This window comes from Pyrus communis, chromosome 11 (assembly GCF_963583255.1).
Source record: "Pyrus communis chromosome 11, drPyrComm1.1, whole genome shotgun sequence".
Classification (NCBI taxonomy): Eukaryota; Viridiplantae; Streptophyta; class Magnoliopsida; order Rosales; family Rosaceae; genus Pyrus; species Pyrus communis.
In genome coordinates this window covers 19461036-19477455 of record NC_084813.1, presented here as the reverse complement: position 1 = coordinate 19477455, position 16420 = coordinate 19461036, and the positions used below count along the sequence as shown (strand labels likewise).

Here is a 16420-nt window from a genome sequence, read left to right as displayed (position 1 = left end):
TAGCAATACATATTGATGAATTTCAACAAAAAAAATTATTTACTCGAAATTCACCTTTCGTTTATGTGTTATACAACTACAAGAAACTATAATTATATTTTTTGGGAATTGCTTTAAATTGTACCGAGTGTATTATCCTAACTCTTTAATTCAATGTAACTCCCATATGAACTGAAAACAGAGCAAAAATGCTTGCAACTACAAGAAAAAGGTGATATTCCCTCTATTGAGTCTGAATTTGTTATTTTTTTATTTCATATAGAGAGAACTTAAACCAACTTTTTACTTCTTAGTGATATTCTATTCCCAATATTTAAATGTGTCTCAAGCTCAATATCTCCTCTCCATCAATTTAAAAACCAAATTCAAATTAATGTCATTTTGTCTTCTGGAAGCATAAGATAGCAAAAAAATATATATAAAATTTTCTACTTTAAAAATGTTTTTTAGTAAAATATTCGGTAATTCAATTAAAAAATGATTTTAAAATGGGCCCCGCTGCACGGCGTAATTACAACACCCTGGAAGTGGCGTTATCACGGTCCAAACTCCAAGAAAAAGCCTATGGCCCACGTGCCCAAGATTCGTACGGCTTATAAGCAATCAAACCGCCGGACAGCCAAAGGAACAAAGATTCTTCCGTGCACCTAATCACAGGTAACAAATATCTCTCCTCCCCCTCTTTCTCTCCCCCCATCGGATTAGACTTTTGGCAAAGACTCAGAGAGCTTCGACACGTTTCTCTCACTGCCACCCAGCTCCTCCCTGCCTTCCGCCAGCTCAATCACCACTGCAGACGTGATCTACGGCTCTGATTCAATCTCCGGCCGCTGGCTTCCTGCGGAATTGGAGCAACTGATCGCAAAATTTATAGGGTTTGTACTTTTCTCTTTTGGTACTGTGTATAGGGTTTGTACGAGTTCCAAAATTGATTCTTTTGAGATTAATTTTTTTTTTTTTTAATAATGGTATTGTTTTTTTTTTTTTTTTTTAAACCCAATTGACCTGAAATCATGGGCTTTGATTTTTTTTATTTGTTTTGATTTTTTAATTATTTGTTGTAGTTGTAGCTCTTGATTAGCATATGCTCTGTTTGGTTGCTGAGAAAGTGCTAGAAAATTGCGTAATTGAGTCCGTAATTTTCCATTGCTTTAGTTTCATTTTCCTGGAACCTCGCGGAACTGAGCTAATCATTTAACTCAATAGTGAATTTGTTAAAAGTTATGAACTTGTGTTTTTTCGATCTAAAATTTATATTTCTAGGTAAATTTTGCGTGGTATTTTTCCAACTTTTTTTTTCTCCCTTGTAAAATATGGACAAACAGAAGAATTGAAAATTTTGGAGAGCACGAACATCCTAAAACCGTAGCAAAATTTGAAACATTAGTGGCGAAACTGATTCACCTGCTCAAGTAATATGCTTAACCAAATTAAAACAATACGGATTAATTCATATACACGCGTCCGCACACATAGAAAACTCATCCATTCACATTAATAACTGAGGACTAGGAGGAGTGTCGTCTGTCATTTCTTTTTAAAACGGCAATTGTGGTGTTCATGATCTTCATTTAACTAGATTGGGACATTACCTTATGACTGCTCTGATCTATTTTGCAGCTAGCAAGTCCTGACCGTGCCATTCTTGTCCTTGCTTTAAACGATCAGAGTTGAACAACCTGCTGCATTGGCATTTTTTTCAAGGCCAAGATCAACTGTGATGGTGTCATCCTGAGCTGAGTTGTAGGGTGTGATAAAGAATCAAGTTCACATGATTTCTCGAGGGGAAGATGGGACAGATAAAGTTGCTTCTGATGTAGTACGGAAGAAAGAGAGTTCTGATAGTGAAATTAATGTGCCACATCAAACTCCTAATAAAGGGATCTGTCCGTTGCAATCAGATCATAAAGGAACTGCTCAATTTCTAACACCTGAGAAAGCGTCACAGGTGCCTGATGGAGTTGTTAGTGCATCACAACCAAATCAAGAAGGAAGTGCTTCCTCTTTAACATCTGAGAAAACCCCACAAACCCCTGAAACCACTGCACTTGCCTTGCGATCTGGTCAAGAAGGAACCACTCCATCTACTACACCTGAGAGAGTGTTAGACGATGGTTATCACTGGAGAAAATATGGCCAGAAACATGTCAAGGGAAATTCATATGTAAGAAGTTACTACAGATGTACGCATCCAAAATGTGAAGTGAAGAGGCAAGTGGAACGTAAACAAAGTGGCCAGATAACAGATACCATATACTTTGGTGAGCATGAACATCCTAAAGTCCAAAGTGTCCCAGCAGCTGTTAGTTTTGTTGTGTCCATTGTTGACGACGAAAGACCAGAAGTGGTTTTGGAAACTGATGGTGAAGGTGAGAATGAATCTTAGTTGTTAACTGATTATGGTTCTTACAATGCCAAATCTTGTTTAATTTATTTGATGACCTTGTTTTTGAAGATAAATCGTCCAATGCGCATGGCCACACATCTAACCAGATTGAGCCGGTAGATCCCCCACAGCTTTCAAGCGTTGCAGTTACTGAAGCCGTGCAGGGTGTGCTCGCTCAGTCAAATAGAACAAGAGATGACGATCCTGACCCTAAAAGACAGTATGTTCTTGCAATATCTATTTTGAATTTTCCTGTGCACCGGTATATAACACGTACCTTTGTTTAACTGATATTGAAAAAATAAAAAATATATCAGGAAGAAGGCAAAACATAAAGGCAACTCATTACCCGTGGTTGTTCAGACTTTGAGTGAGGTTGATATAGTGAGTGATGGGTACAGATGGCGCAAATATGGGCAGAAATTAGTGAAAGGCAATCCAAATCCAAGGTATAATCAGTTTGATGCTTCCATGTATTGACGATTTATATGAGGAAAGCACCAAATTTCCACTCCGCTCATTGGTTTGGAAATACAGAAATGCACTGATCACGTCTGATAGTTTCACTGCTTATGCAGACTAAATTTCATTACGAACTTTGGCCTGAGAGCTGATTTTATCAGCTGATATGAAATTTAACCCCTAATCTTTGTGCTCGATCTGGTAAAGAAAAATTTTAACTCATCATTACAAGTTTGCAATCGCTATCATTAAACTGCAAATGTAATATGATGTGAAAGTATTTTACACGCTATATTCCACCCATGATCTGATTCTGGACTATGGACAAAATCGACGTTGGAGTCTAATGGTGCAAGCCAATGTCTGTCATGGTGCCTTTTTAACAATTTCATCGAAAACCTGTGCAGTCTGAGACTTGCATGTGCAGTAATTGCGTTGATCACATAGGACATTCTCCTTTTCTTCTTGTAACTTGCGTATGCATCTCTAGTCTTGTATCTTGCTCTTGGGATAAACTGGAAGAATTAGATATTTTTACTTCTAAGACAATAGTGACTACGTTTCTTTGAGCTTTGTTCAAACATGGCCTGCTTCTTGTTTTATTTAGTTTGGTCTTGTTTGGTGTCAATGTCATATAATGATGTGAACGGAATCAATTTGTGTTTCAAAGTTTTCAGTTAATCTCGTTGGCATTTTTTTTATTTGTCTTACTTTCTTTGGTATACTGTGTTGCTGACTCTGCTCTGCTTCTGCACTTGCATTATGTAGGAGTTACTACAGATGCTCAAATCCTGGATGCCCTGTTAGAAAACATGTAGAGAGGGCGTCTCATGATTCGAAAGTGGTTATAGCCACATATGAGGGGCAACATGATCATGATATGCCCCCGACAAGGACTGTCACCCATAATGCAGCAGCATCCAACGTGTTTACGACAGCCCGCATTAGTGAGTCTGGCACTGTACCCAAGGGGAATGCTGTACGCCACGAAACTAGCCCAGAACATGAAGTTAAACCAAGCCAGCAACGGAATGATGAGTCAAAAACTAAATCAAGTGATGTTGCTGGCTCCGATATGGTCGTTGATTCTGATCTGAGCCCCAAAAGAACACTACATGAGAAGTTGGTTGCAAAAGCATGTACCACAAAAGAAAGCGAGCCCCCTTACATGGTTGTTTGTAGAGCAGATCAAATGAAAACTCTTGAGTTGGGAATTAAATCAGAAGGCGATGATATGGTTATTTGCGACAATCTGCGTCCAGAAAGTAATCCATTGGAGCAAGAAAAGCCGAAAGCAGAACCCGTTGATGGTTAACCTGCAATGCTGGATCTAGATTCATCGACGCCCTAAATAATGTATCAATGCATCAGGACAGGCCTGGAGCTAGGGTTTATCTTATTCATTGTTCCTCTTGTTTTCGATTCGGGAGAGGATGCTCTGGTGGAATGCCAATAACGATCAACAGCGGATTGGAAAATTAACAAAAGTTGTGTAAATTATTTATATAGATTGAATGACCTCAGAGATGTAGAGATTAGACTAAGGAAGGAGGACTCATGTCATGTTAGTACTTATATATGAAGGTTGTATCGCGTAGTTTACTTGAATAATTCTGGGCTTGTGGTATCGATTGTTGCGATTTAAACGCTATAGTTTACTAATTGTTGCGATTCAAGGACAATGGTTTGGTTCCATTCCGCCGCTCGACCAACGGAGTTAGCACGAGAGGAAAGTGTGGTGTTTATACACATCCAAAAAAGAACTAACTTAACATCACATATCATTCCGATCTAGGGTTAGAGAGGGACGATCGATACTAGAGAGACCAAAATGAAACTTGGCTCAATCTGAAGGGAAATTTTGTTTTGGTCAAAAGTTAGGTGGGGTTCAGAGAGGGAAAGGGGGTGGGGAGTCTCGAACGCGAGGGAGGAGGGCCACAAGAGTGCTTGATTTCCGCTATGGCACTAACCCTCCTCGAATGGACAAAATTCATAATCTGACCTAAATTAATGTGCCTTAAAACCCAAGTAATTAGAGTATGATGAACATGGAAAAGAAATCTCCCAATCCTTTCCTTCAGTTCTCTTTATTTGATGGTATTTAGACTTAAACTTCCTTAAAAAAAGGAAGGAAAAAAAAAACATTTGGCCAATCCAGGCCAACTCTCTCTCTCTCTCTCTCTCTCTCTCTCTCTGAGACAACCATGAAATGGCTCCTTACAACAGTTGGCAGCTTACAATTGTACGAACACATGAAAAAACATGTTCTGTTCTCTAAGCTTGCCTCACCTCCATTCTGAAAAAGAAGCATCAATTCGTGCTCGGTTTGCACCTCCATGCACAAGAAGCAACCAAATCTCTGTTCTTCCAGCCAAGATAGAGTGCTCCATCTCGCTCTTCAAGTCGATATTTGTCAGAGTAGTTCTCTAGCAGCGTCTTAATGGTGGCATTTACCAATGAGCTTAGAGGGTATGGTGTAAATCCAGCCATTGCGAAACGCAACCTCCATTTCCCAAGAAGTTCGTGTCTTTCCACCCTCTCAATGCCCTCACACGCTATTATGTTAACAACCTCCCTAGCCAAGCAGTGTTGCTCCACATTGATCCGCTCCCTGTGATCCCTCGGAAGAGTAACATCAATTGACTCAAACATAGCTGTGTAGTAATCTAGAGTTTCTACAAAGCGTGGATAAAATGCAGCAGTATTTGTGTTAGATTCTTGCTCAACGAGGGTCACCACTTTCGGAGACAAGCTCTTAACCAACCTCAACAGCCTATCCCGATGGTTCTGAGTGCTGACACTCTCGTCTGGCATGTGGTGCAGCATGAATGCAAAGTTCATAGCCAAAGCCTCCCCAGGTCGAACACCAAGATGCTCCAGCTGAACGTCGCAGCCAGACATGGCTGCAGCATGAAACTCAAACGGCACCTTAAACAACTCAGCAAGTTTAGACAGCCTTTTTCCCACAATATTTAGTCCTCCTCCACGGGCATAAGCTGACATGGAGTCGTCAATACCTGTTATACGGATATGGGGTGGTCCACCAGGTCTGGATGCAAAAGCCTGGATTAGAGTGATCCACTGACTCCCCTGACCAATTTGGAAATCAATGATGTGAACTCGGTTCTCGTCCTTCATGGCTTCTGCAATGGCTCCATTTGCAGACATGTACCCAAACTTGAAGTAGGGACAAACCTCATAAAGAATGTGCATGTAAGAGAGGAGTTCGGAACTCGCTGGTTCTTTGCATCTCAGTGCTTTGTAAATGTTACTCCCTGAGGATGCCTTCCGTGCAACTAATCCTTCCAGCAAGTATGCCCCCAACCTCTGAATCGGTTCACCTGAAACTGATACCATCTGGCGTAACTCATCTTTCATCCATTGTGCCATTAACAGATCATTATCAGCTACTGCTTTTGCGAAGAAGATGAGGACTTGCTTCAAATCCTTTTTAGAGATTGATTCCATAATCTGTCCCCAGCTGTCTGTGTCTGGCAGGGTATTGCTCGCTCCATTTGGGATATTGATGCAATAGTTATCAAGAATATTGGAATCAGGACCCAGCATTACAGTTTCTAATTGTTTCAGCTTGTACTTGAAGTCAGGTGCATCATCAGTTATGCAGGATCCACTTATCGGAGGGCTGTAGGTCTGGTCAGGGGAATGAAACCGCTCAGACGGATATGAATGAGAGTCTTGCTGTGACATTGGGCTTCCACTAGGTGAGAAGCTGACATTTGATGGGGAGTTATAAATGGTGTAGCTACCATCGGACCAGGAAGACTCCAAAGTGCAGTAGCCGAAACTCTGCATTGGGAGGTGGGTACTTTGGCAGCTCTCGTTGTAGTGTAGCTGGGGGTCCAAAGTTTGGAACCGAGGCAAGCAGTAGGCTTCTACTTCTTGGATTGGCTGATAATGCAACCGGTTTGACATCCCTGAACTTCTCTGCTGCTTCGATGCTTGCATTGAAGAGTAGTCTGATTGTTGACTCTGTTGCCACAAAGTGTCCTTCTATATGTGTTATCCAAACTTCGTCAGAGCTGTAAAGGAGCCTTCGAATTCGCTTGCCAGAAGCATTATCTGTATGACAATAAGAGACCTTGGTTACACAGACATATGGAACAAAGAGGGCACGACATAATACAGAACCAGCATAATCTGCAGGAAAAAAATAACGAGATCTGTGCAATAACGCAAGGATGAGCGAAAAGCATGAGGAAAAATGATAAGATTTAGTCAGTATGCAATTCGGAGTTAGGAGAGGCTGAAGTGGAGTTCTCGTAAATGGAAAAGACGGTGCATGACAGCCTAATAGTTCACTAACAATTTTAGTTAGAGAACAATTAAAGAAATTTGCATTAGCAAAATAAAGGTAAATCTTTTGAGAACAATTTCACAATTTCAACCTCAAACTTATTGATCTCAGCAGTTAAGAAAGCAAGTACAAAACCTGTTGTTTTAATTCCTTGGTGTTTCCAACCTGGAGTTTATTCACCAATAATCAAGTATAGCAAGAATGCAACCACAATTACACGACCAGATAAGCGTATGTAAAGTGAAGAAAAACGCTAACAAATCGTAAAAAACCTACATAAACAGAAAAAAAAAACATGTCAAAAGAATCTAAAATGATGAACATGACACATGAAAACCGGTAGAGAACCAATCCATCCAATCCATCAATATGATTATGCAATTAAAGGAGATTAAAAAGTTTCAAAAAACATAAATTGACAATGATCATACAATTACTGGTGCAATATTAGCCTAATTTCCAATAAACTATAAAACCAAATGATCTCAAATCTCAACGGTAAACTTCCAATTAACAAGATTAGCCTTTCTCCCAACAACTCTCTTCTCTAACCCTTTAACCACTCTCTACTTCCACATTCTTTCCATTTCGACAACGAAAAAAAGTACGAAACTCTCCAGCCAAATGAATCACAAAAGAAATAACCGCGGTGAATTCAAATTAATACTTTAACTATAGAATCAGGAAGTTAAACAAATAATGACCATTTCACCACCAAATCATCATCCCAAAGCACTCAGGAAAACAGAAACAGCTTAGTGCTCGTTTGGAAGTGCTTCTAAAATGACTAAAAGCACTTTTTAAAATGACTAAAAGCACTTTTGTTAAAAATATGTTTGGAACCAATCCTTACGAAAAATGCAAGTGAATCCTGGAAACGCACACAAGAAGCACATAACTAGTGCTTTCTGCTGGAAGCACTTCTAGTGTTTTATAAACCCAAAAATATTTTCACTAAAAACGCTTTCAGTCATTTTAAAAACACTTCGTAACGAGCCCTTAATTTCTGGCTCCAACACCATTGAATTCGAACCCAAATTTTCGATTTTTGAGAAACCCCATTGGTTTGAAGCCAATGATAAAGTTTGAAACTTTCCACAAACAATCAAATGTATAGTTCATAAAGCAAAAGGGCCACCAACTCTCAACAAAAACAAGAGTTTCATACTTGAAGCTTCAGTCTTTCCAGAAAGAGAAAAAACACAGATATCGAAAACAGAGCGCCACGAAATCCACCAAAAGGAGAGCAAAGTTTGTATATGATATACCTTAAAGCAACATCACCAACCCATTTCAAGTAACAGAGAATCCTCCATGAAAACACAACTCAGAGCTCAAAACATTCCCAAAAAGGAAATGACTGGTTTGCAACACCACCAGAATGGCCAATTTAAAACAGAGGATTTGAATGGAAAAATTAGTAAATGGTGACTTCCAATTTGAAAATACCAAGTCTTTGGTTGAAAGGAATAGGAATACCTTGTTTGAATGAATTTGAAGCTTGGAATTCCACCCCAGACCAGTCTTTTTCTGACAGTGGGAGTGACTCGGTGAGAGAGAGAGAGAAGAAGAAGAGAACCCACCTGTGGAATATAAAAAATTCTGATTTAGAAAAAGCCCTTTAAATATTGTGAAATTACATTACTACCAGTGGGATTTATTTGTCTGCAAGTTGTATAACCCCTCACTGCAACAACCACATGCTCCATGTCCAACCTAACACCTAAAAACCAGAAAGGCGATCATATTAATTAGAACGGATGTGCTCTCAGTATACAATTTTGTTCAAACTCTGCTTCCTATAATTTAATTTTCTTTAGCAAATCCTATGATTTAATTTGGCTTACAATTGTATAAAATAAGATACTAATAAAGTAATAATGAGACCAGTATACCTTTTTTCATGACCAATGGAAGTAACGAATATCAGAATTTTAGTGGGCCGTTTTAATAAAGTTATTCTATCACTTACAATATCTAACCACATGTTTAAGTTTGATCGATACTGATTTTACCAATATACCCTTTAGATTAGTATAACTAAGCCATGTGTTGCTTGCTTGTTGCTTGCTTATACTTGGATTGATCATTTTAGTCTTTTAGATGAGCTGGTTTATTTTCCCTCTCACATGCACATGGAGCAAGTCAGCATGACATCAACTAATCCAACGGCTGATTTCAGTTTTGTTATTGCTTCTTGGTCAAGCAAGTCAGCCATGCTCCTCACTTGCAAATTCCTTCTATATACAGATTATGTTGGTTGGTTGATCTAAATATTATGGTCAAGGTTTTGCAAGACCCTAGCGCTGGTCACAGCAGGCTGGGGTTTAGTGCCTAAGCGGCTAGGCGGGATCTAGGAGGGGCCTAAACGGATTTAAGTAAATTTATTATATATTGTATAAATAAGTACATATTTATACTTAAAAAAATAAAACACATAATTGTATTGGACTACATAAGTTGCAAAAAAAAATGACTTATAGATTTTTATTTAAAAAATGACAAATAGATTATAAAGTATTTGAACATATTGAAAACATGGGGAAAAAACATATAATAAGCATTCATCCAAGTATTCAACAAATTTCTTACATTTTATTGAAAAAATAAAATGCAAAATAAAAGTTATTGATTTTTCTATCTAAGTCAGGTCGCAACCTAGGCGAGTGCCTATGAGGGTTTAGGCAGGTTTAGGCAAGCTAGGCTTTCAAACACATAGGGACTAATGGAGACAGTGGCCAACAGCGTAGGCAGTGCTAGGCATAAATTTTTAGAACAGTGATTATGATCCTGACTCCAAAATCAACCCCATTCCCCTGTCGTATTAACGGTTTGAATGAATCCACCAGCATACGTCCAACAAACATAAAACTGCTAGTTATAGCGTTATTCACAAGTTAATATCATCCATGTTCCTGTATCGTGTTAACGGTCTAAATGAGTCTACGAGCGTATGTCCAACTGACATAAGACTGCTATTAGCATTATTCACAAGCTAAATTCAATTTAATCTAGAAGTAGTGGGCTAATTTTGTTGTAAGCGGAAGGGTAGCATGGTAAGGTTCAGGGTTTAGTGGGACTAATTACCAAGTTATATATATGAGAAAGTGATATATATATATATATATATATATATATATATGAGAAAGTGATACACACGTTATATTATGTATATTAGAAAGTGACACACACGGTTGAGCATGGAGAGAACCTTATTATGGTAATTAAAGTGATAAATTAAGATGACGTAGGAAAGTTCAAAGTAGTGCCTTCCACTTGACCTTCTTTGTCTTTCCTAAAAAAAGATTGAGATTCTCTCCGGATTTCACACTCCAGAGCTCACAAATTGATAAATTTAGAGTACTCAGTTTAAATTATTCAATTTCCATTAGCCTAATCTATTGGCACCTTACATACAATCTCTCTCTCATAAACAGTATGAATTTTTTGGTCAGTGAACTTTAGAGTTTGAGGGTTCTGAAACGTTTATTTTCTGGGTTATCATTTAAACATCAATTCTACTTCAAATCAACTGACTCTGAAATTGTTAGTCGTCCAACACTTATCAAATGAAAGAAGAAGAAAAAAAAAACTATGTTATTCAAACCCTAAAATTCCTTCCTCGTTGTTGGGACTTGGGTATTCGAAGTGCTTATTTTTGGTCAAGCACTTTATGCGCATGCTAATACATAAAATACAATATTTATTTGAAAGTTGGAAAATTATGATTGCAGAAATCACAAAGCGATCCTCATTTTTTGAAAAAAAATGAAGATTAGGTGTGGAGCCCATTTCACATTGAATTTTAACAATCTGAATTGTCTATTTTGTTAGTCTTAATTCATAGAATATCCTTGCAAAAATTTAATTCAATCTGAAATCATTTGCCTATTTAATTATCAAAATCAAATTTTATTGTTTCTTGTATAACAAAGTATTCGTTCATTTCTTTGAACTCCATTAGATATCTTAAATATTTCCGATTTGGCTAATATTTTGTAAGAATGATCTATGAGGTACAACTTGAAATATAAACGGTTCAGATTGTTAAAATTCGATATGATGTGGACTCCACAACTAATCTCCATTACACACACACACACACACACATATATATATATATCAATTAAAAGTTATGATATTAACAATAGGTCAATGAGACTATAAGATACATTAAAACACCTCAATCAAATTAAAATTACAAATGATGCCATTATCATTTAAAACACCAAAATTTTCCATCTCCCTCATTGTAAATTGCATAGTAGCCATAAAACAGTCTCAGACTTCAACCTCCCCTGCCTCCCACCACCTTCAGTCTCCATTTTTCGGCCTCACAACACCTTCAACCTCCATTGCCTCCTACCACCTTCATCATCAGACAAACAATTCGCACTTGCGACTGAAAAATCACGATCAAGGTAATTTGTTTCTTCCTATTTTATTCTTGTTCTTCAATTTTTATGTTTTAGGTTATTTGAGTTATGGTTTTGAGAGATTTGGTGTAATTTTGCACACTATAACTTTTGGTTTTGAATTTGAGCTTGTTTGAATGTTAAAATCGGTTTGGGCATATAACAAATTTAGTATGTTTCAGCATATTTGTTGGCTCTATGTATGTTTACTCATGGTGGTTATGTCATTTAGTTTAATCGTCATGTCCTGTGTTCTGTGATTTTACATTTAGATTCAAATAGGTTTGTAGATTCAAACACTGCAATGCATTATCTGTTTCTTGTTCTATGGATTCAGACACTTCGTTGCAGTGTTTGTTTCCTGTTCTATGATTGTGCATTGAGATTCAAATAGGTTGGTGGATTCAAACACTTCGTTGCAGCATCTGTTTCCTGTTTTGTGATTCTACATTCGTTTTCAAATAGGTTTGTGGATTCAGACATTGCAACGTAATGTTTGCTTCTTGATCTGTGTATTCAGACACTTCGTTGCAGTGTCTATTTCATGTTCTGTGCTTTTACGTTAATGGATTCAGACATACAATATTAATATCGCTAACACAAACTTTATATTTATTTTTCTTTTACAATTGAAACACGTCCCAAAAAAAAGTTAAAGGGATACATAAACAAACGAAAGAGAAAATGATGGATATTATTGATTTGCACTTGGGAGGATATTACTAATTTGCACAATGGAAAGTGTTGTTAGTTTTATGTAGCCTCTCATGGAAAATTTGGTTCTAGTTAGGTTGTTTTGTGATCTATATTTTCTAAGCCATATATATCTCTACTGGCCATATATATGGTTCTAATTAATATGAAAAAATTTCCATGGGGTCAACTTTACTTTTCATGGTACGAACCCTTATCAGGTTCTACCTTGAGGGGCTGTTAAGATTTGGAGCTAGGCAACGAGTTTTGATAGGGAGTAGATAAGAATCAGAGAGGGAAGAACATAAAAAAAGAAAAAAGAAAAAGAAATAAAGTTAAGAGAGAAGGGTATAATGGTATAATAGTTATTTTCTAACTCGCTTAAACTCATGTGACATGCTTCATTGATTTATGAATAATTATTATAAATATTTGATTGATTATTTCCTAAAAGAAAATTGAGTATTGATTTATGAATAATTAGTAAATATTTTATTAACCTTTAGCTAAATATGTATATATATATATATATATATATATATGCTGAGGGGAATGAAGTAATTTACTTTGTAATTGACGGTTAAAACTCAGATCTTTGTTCTTTATGATAACTTTGCGCGTGTTAAAAAGTAAGACTACATTTATAGTTCTATGATTAAGTTTTATGAATAATTTGATTCGCCTAATCCTTCATCTTCCTCATTAAAAAAAGAGATAAACCCCGAAAGACTTTCAGACATTGAATCAAACAATGTTTATCCTTCCTGCAAGTGATTCTCATCCCTAGATATGATTTAAGATTTATGTAAATCTGCGGAATCAAATTTGCAAGAGAAGTTGAGCAAAAAGGGAATCTTGTTGCTTCCTTGTCCCCTCTAATGGCCCCACCATCTCTTATCTTCAGTCACCCTTTCTTCGTTCCCCCATTTGGCATTTTGTTTTTGTTTAGAGAGAGAGAGAGAGAGAGAGAGAGAGAGAGAGAGAGGGGGGGGGGGGGGGGTGTATTATTTTGCTTCAAGTAAGTATAAGCATTAGCTCATGACTCAAGGGAAAAGGACCTCTAATCTTCTCAAGTGGTTTTATTTTTGTGCTTTCATCGTTTGCATCCAATAAATTCACAAATCAAACATTGATACATGCATCTACATATAGGATATCACTTTCGAGCAAGGATGTTCGCAAATTAAAATTTAATTGAGCATCTTGTCTCGAAATCACATTTAATAATTAAAATATTTCATTTTTCATAGAAAGTAAACGCAATCCAACATCCATAACATATAGATATAGGATATCACTTTTAAGTGAAGATACATCCTATCTCGAAACCGTATTTAATAATCAAAACAGTTCATTTTCTATAAATTGTACACGCAGTCCAGCATCCATAACATATAGACACAAAGCAAAAGTATTCAACATTTGTTTGAAGTAATGATTTTTGTGGACCCCAATACTAGACCTAGCTAGCAGCTAGGTTATTGTAGGTGGGAGTTGGGAGTTCCTACAGTATTGGAGTATGAAATTAATATTGTCTTCTAATTGACCAAAGCTTTCAATAAAAACATTTGATTTTGGACTATGTTAAGTTAAACAAAACTTAACAAATTTAAGGGTGCAATTATATGCCTAAGTTGTATCCTAAAACGTCCCTAGGATCGTACCTAAAGAACTTCGTACAATTTGGTCCCATTGAGGAGGAAGGCTATCTACGATATGTCATATCTCTTTGGGCAGATTACATTTGTCGATCGTCTATATTTGGATGACTGTATGTCGTTGACATAAACTAGTCTTACAATATATTAACGATTAATAATCACTCATGAGAGCACAAAGAATTGGTTGTAGCATCAATCGTTTTGCTACTTTCTTTGTAGCTAAGTCGGGGTGGATGCAGGTCGAGTTGGGTCTATTTTTTGTAGATCCGGATTTGACTTTTTTTTTAACAAGTCCTGAGCCGGTTCGGGTTATATATTTTATTAGTAGAACTGGCTCCTTTGGATCCGTTTGATAAGGTCTAGTTCCTACGGGTTGAATTAATCTGTTTTCAATCATATGCCGTATAACAAAACAACAATATAAAACAATCTCTATGTGTTTCTATTACGAAAGAATTACTTCTAATAAAACTAATACCAACACATGTTTTAAAAAGATTCTTAAGACTCTTTGTTTGAAGAAGTTTAATTGTTGTTTTACTTCTTAGGGTTGGACATATATAAATAATAAAATGTTGGTTCATGTGTTTCATTGTGAACCACTAATAAAGTGACAAATGCTAAGACAAATTATTAAACGGTCAGAGCCGAGTTACACACACATAAGAAATATGGACTCGGCTTTGGACTTAATTTTACACCAGCCGAGTCCAACTCAGACAATTTTAAAAAACAAACAAGAATCGGGTAGTTTTACATCGGGCCGAATAATACTGTCCGAATTCAAGAGTCCAAAGACCCATATGCCTTTAGCTAAGTGGAGTGACGAGCAAAAGCCACAATGAAACCTTGACTTTGTTGTACGTGCATTCCCTATCATCACGCCGACCATGTTACGGCTTTTGGGAGATTGACAGCACCAAATGTTTAATGTTCTGCCTTTGCATGCTTTGTATTTTTCAATTTTTGTCCTCATCTTCTCATCTTCCCCCAAAGTTGCAGGCTTTGCCTTTGCCTTTGCAGACCCTTCAAACTCAAAACTGGTCCAAACCCCAATTTTGTTTTGCATTTTAGGTCACATGTAGGTCCCCTCCATCTGCCCTTTTCGATTTCCCAACACAAGAACTTGATTTTTGTCTAAATTTGTGGACCTAGTTGTTGGATTTTCTTACTCAATGTCGCTCGAGATCTTTATCTATTTGACTAATACAAGGGACAAGGTAAATACAACATGTCCATGAAAAAAGTAATGAACCTAAAATTTGCATGTGTATTAATATTGAAGCACGAGCCGTTAAAGAGCATTCACCACTGCATTTGAAGTTTTGTGTTCATTCTCCTTTCCATGTTATTGCTTGTACAAAAGGTTAGTCGAAGGACACAAAACACAAAAGCAATGCACTGTGTTAGTTAGTGAGAGCATAACCAGGAACCAAAGCCCTCAAATGTTGGAGCCCAAGGGCCCAATTTCACAGAAGCTCAACTTCTTATGACAAGGGAGCTACTTGGAGTCTTGCACCTGCAGTTGTGCTTTGAATTTTGAATTCAAACATAAGAGGTCTTGGCACATTAAGTTTACCATGAATTGAATTCATTTGTCATTGAGAAATTACAGAATATGAGATATTCTTTGATGTTTCTGTTGAAAACTGTAAGAATCCGACGTCGAAAATTTAACAAAACAAAATGCAATACTTAATGGTGCCTAAGATTCTAAGAAACGAGAAGATATTCGGTGGGGTTGCATGGCTAGGACATCTCTCACACCATATGAGACTAAAATACATAATCTTATATATTTATGAGAGGGTTCTTACGAATGACCCGATCAGGTGCCCCTACCAAGTTTTTCTCTTACGAAACAACTAATCACGTTTGGCAACCAAATCTCTCACATCTCATGGCCAACCACCAACATTTGTATGGACATGTCACATGCTCCCTTCTTCACTCTTTGTGGGTTTGTGCTGAAAACAGAAAGAAAAAAGATAATCAAGTACTTACTGGGATCAAGTTCTGCAATTAGAGCAGCACCCTTGAATTAGCAAGATCCGCACCTTTGTGTTTGAATCTTTGGAAGTAGCTGTTGAATGCATAGGAAGCATGGTCTTTCAGAGTGTTTGGGAAATAGCAAGCTTGGTTCACCCGAATCTTGCTACAATCTGCACCTCCTCCTCCCCCACAAGCCCAATCCATTGTCGCCTGCAACTCATCGTCCGGCGTCTGCTCGTCGGTGATGCACCATCGCTCGAACTCCGTAGCTGAAAAATATAGTATTGTGCGCTCACAAACACGCATTAAGTGACAATGGTAGTAGAATACAAGTTATACATATTAACTAGTTCCACCTTTTCATGAAGTATTTTTTTAGGGTTATATGAAGACTGAATTTATATGCATCGTACATGGACGTGAAGCTCAAAAGCTGTGTGATTAGGTTACCTGATTTGAGTGGAGCAACTTAGAGAACGAACAATGCAGTTATTAC

The 16420-nt window shown here is 37.3% G+C and overlaps 3 protein-coding genes across 6 annotated transcripts; 1 reads left to right on the top strand and 2 right to left on the bottom strand.

The window, feature by feature from the left end:
• Positions 1–580: 580 nt before the first annotated feature.
• Positions 581–4475, top strand: LOC137707855 (WRKY transcription factor 1-like). Of its 3 annotated transcripts, none has more exons than XM_068446784.1 (5): positions 581–875; positions 1748–2369; positions 2456–2606; positions 2704–2835; positions 3617–4475. In XM_068446784.1, the coding sequence occupies exons 2-5, from the start codon at positions 1772–1774 to the stop codon at positions 4161–4163; spliced, it is 1428 nt and encodes a 475-aa protein (XP_068302885.1). In that variant the 5' UTR covers positions 581–875; positions 1748–1771; the 3' UTR covers positions 4164–4475. The 3 variants fall into 3 exon arrangements, with proteins under 3 accessions (XP_068302885.1, XP_068302884.1, XP_068302882.1); XM_068446783.1 differs by having other exon boundaries at positions 582–875; positions 1669–2369; XM_068446781.1 differs by having other exon boundaries at positions 582–875; positions 1621–2369.
• Positions 4476–4915: 440 nt separating this feature from the next.
• On the bottom strand, positions 4916–8742 carry LOC137708393 (scarecrow-like transcription factor PAT1). 2 transcript variants are annotated; one of them, XM_068447455.1, is made up of 3 exons: positions 8643–8716; positions 8432–8523; positions 4916–6928 (listed from the first exon to the last, which is right to left on the bottom strand). In XM_068447455.1, the coding sequence occupies exon 3, from the start codon at positions 6812–6814 to the stop codon at positions 5159–5161; it is 1656 nt and encodes a 551-aa protein (XP_068303556.1). In that variant the 5' UTR covers positions 6815–6928; positions 8432–8523; positions 8643–8716; the 3' UTR covers positions 4916–5158. The 2 variants fall into 2 exon arrangements, with proteins under 2 accessions (XP_068303556.1, XP_068303555.1); XM_068447454.1 differs by lacking the exon at positions 8432–8523 and having other exon boundaries at positions 8643–8742.
• A 6855-nt stretch (positions 8743–15597) lies between these two features.
• Positions 15598–16387, bottom strand: LOC137749471 (major pollen allergen Ole e 10-like). Its single transcript, XM_068489567.1, has 2 exons — positions 15990–16387; positions 15598–15899 (listed from the first exon to the last, which is right to left on the bottom strand). Exons 1-2 carry the CDS (start codon positions 16228–16230, stop codon positions 15880–15882), a joined length of 261 nt encoding a protein of 86 aa, XP_068345668.1. The 5' UTR covers positions 16231–16387; the 3' UTR covers positions 15598–15879.
• Between the last annotated feature and the right edge of the window lie 33 nt (positions 16388–16420).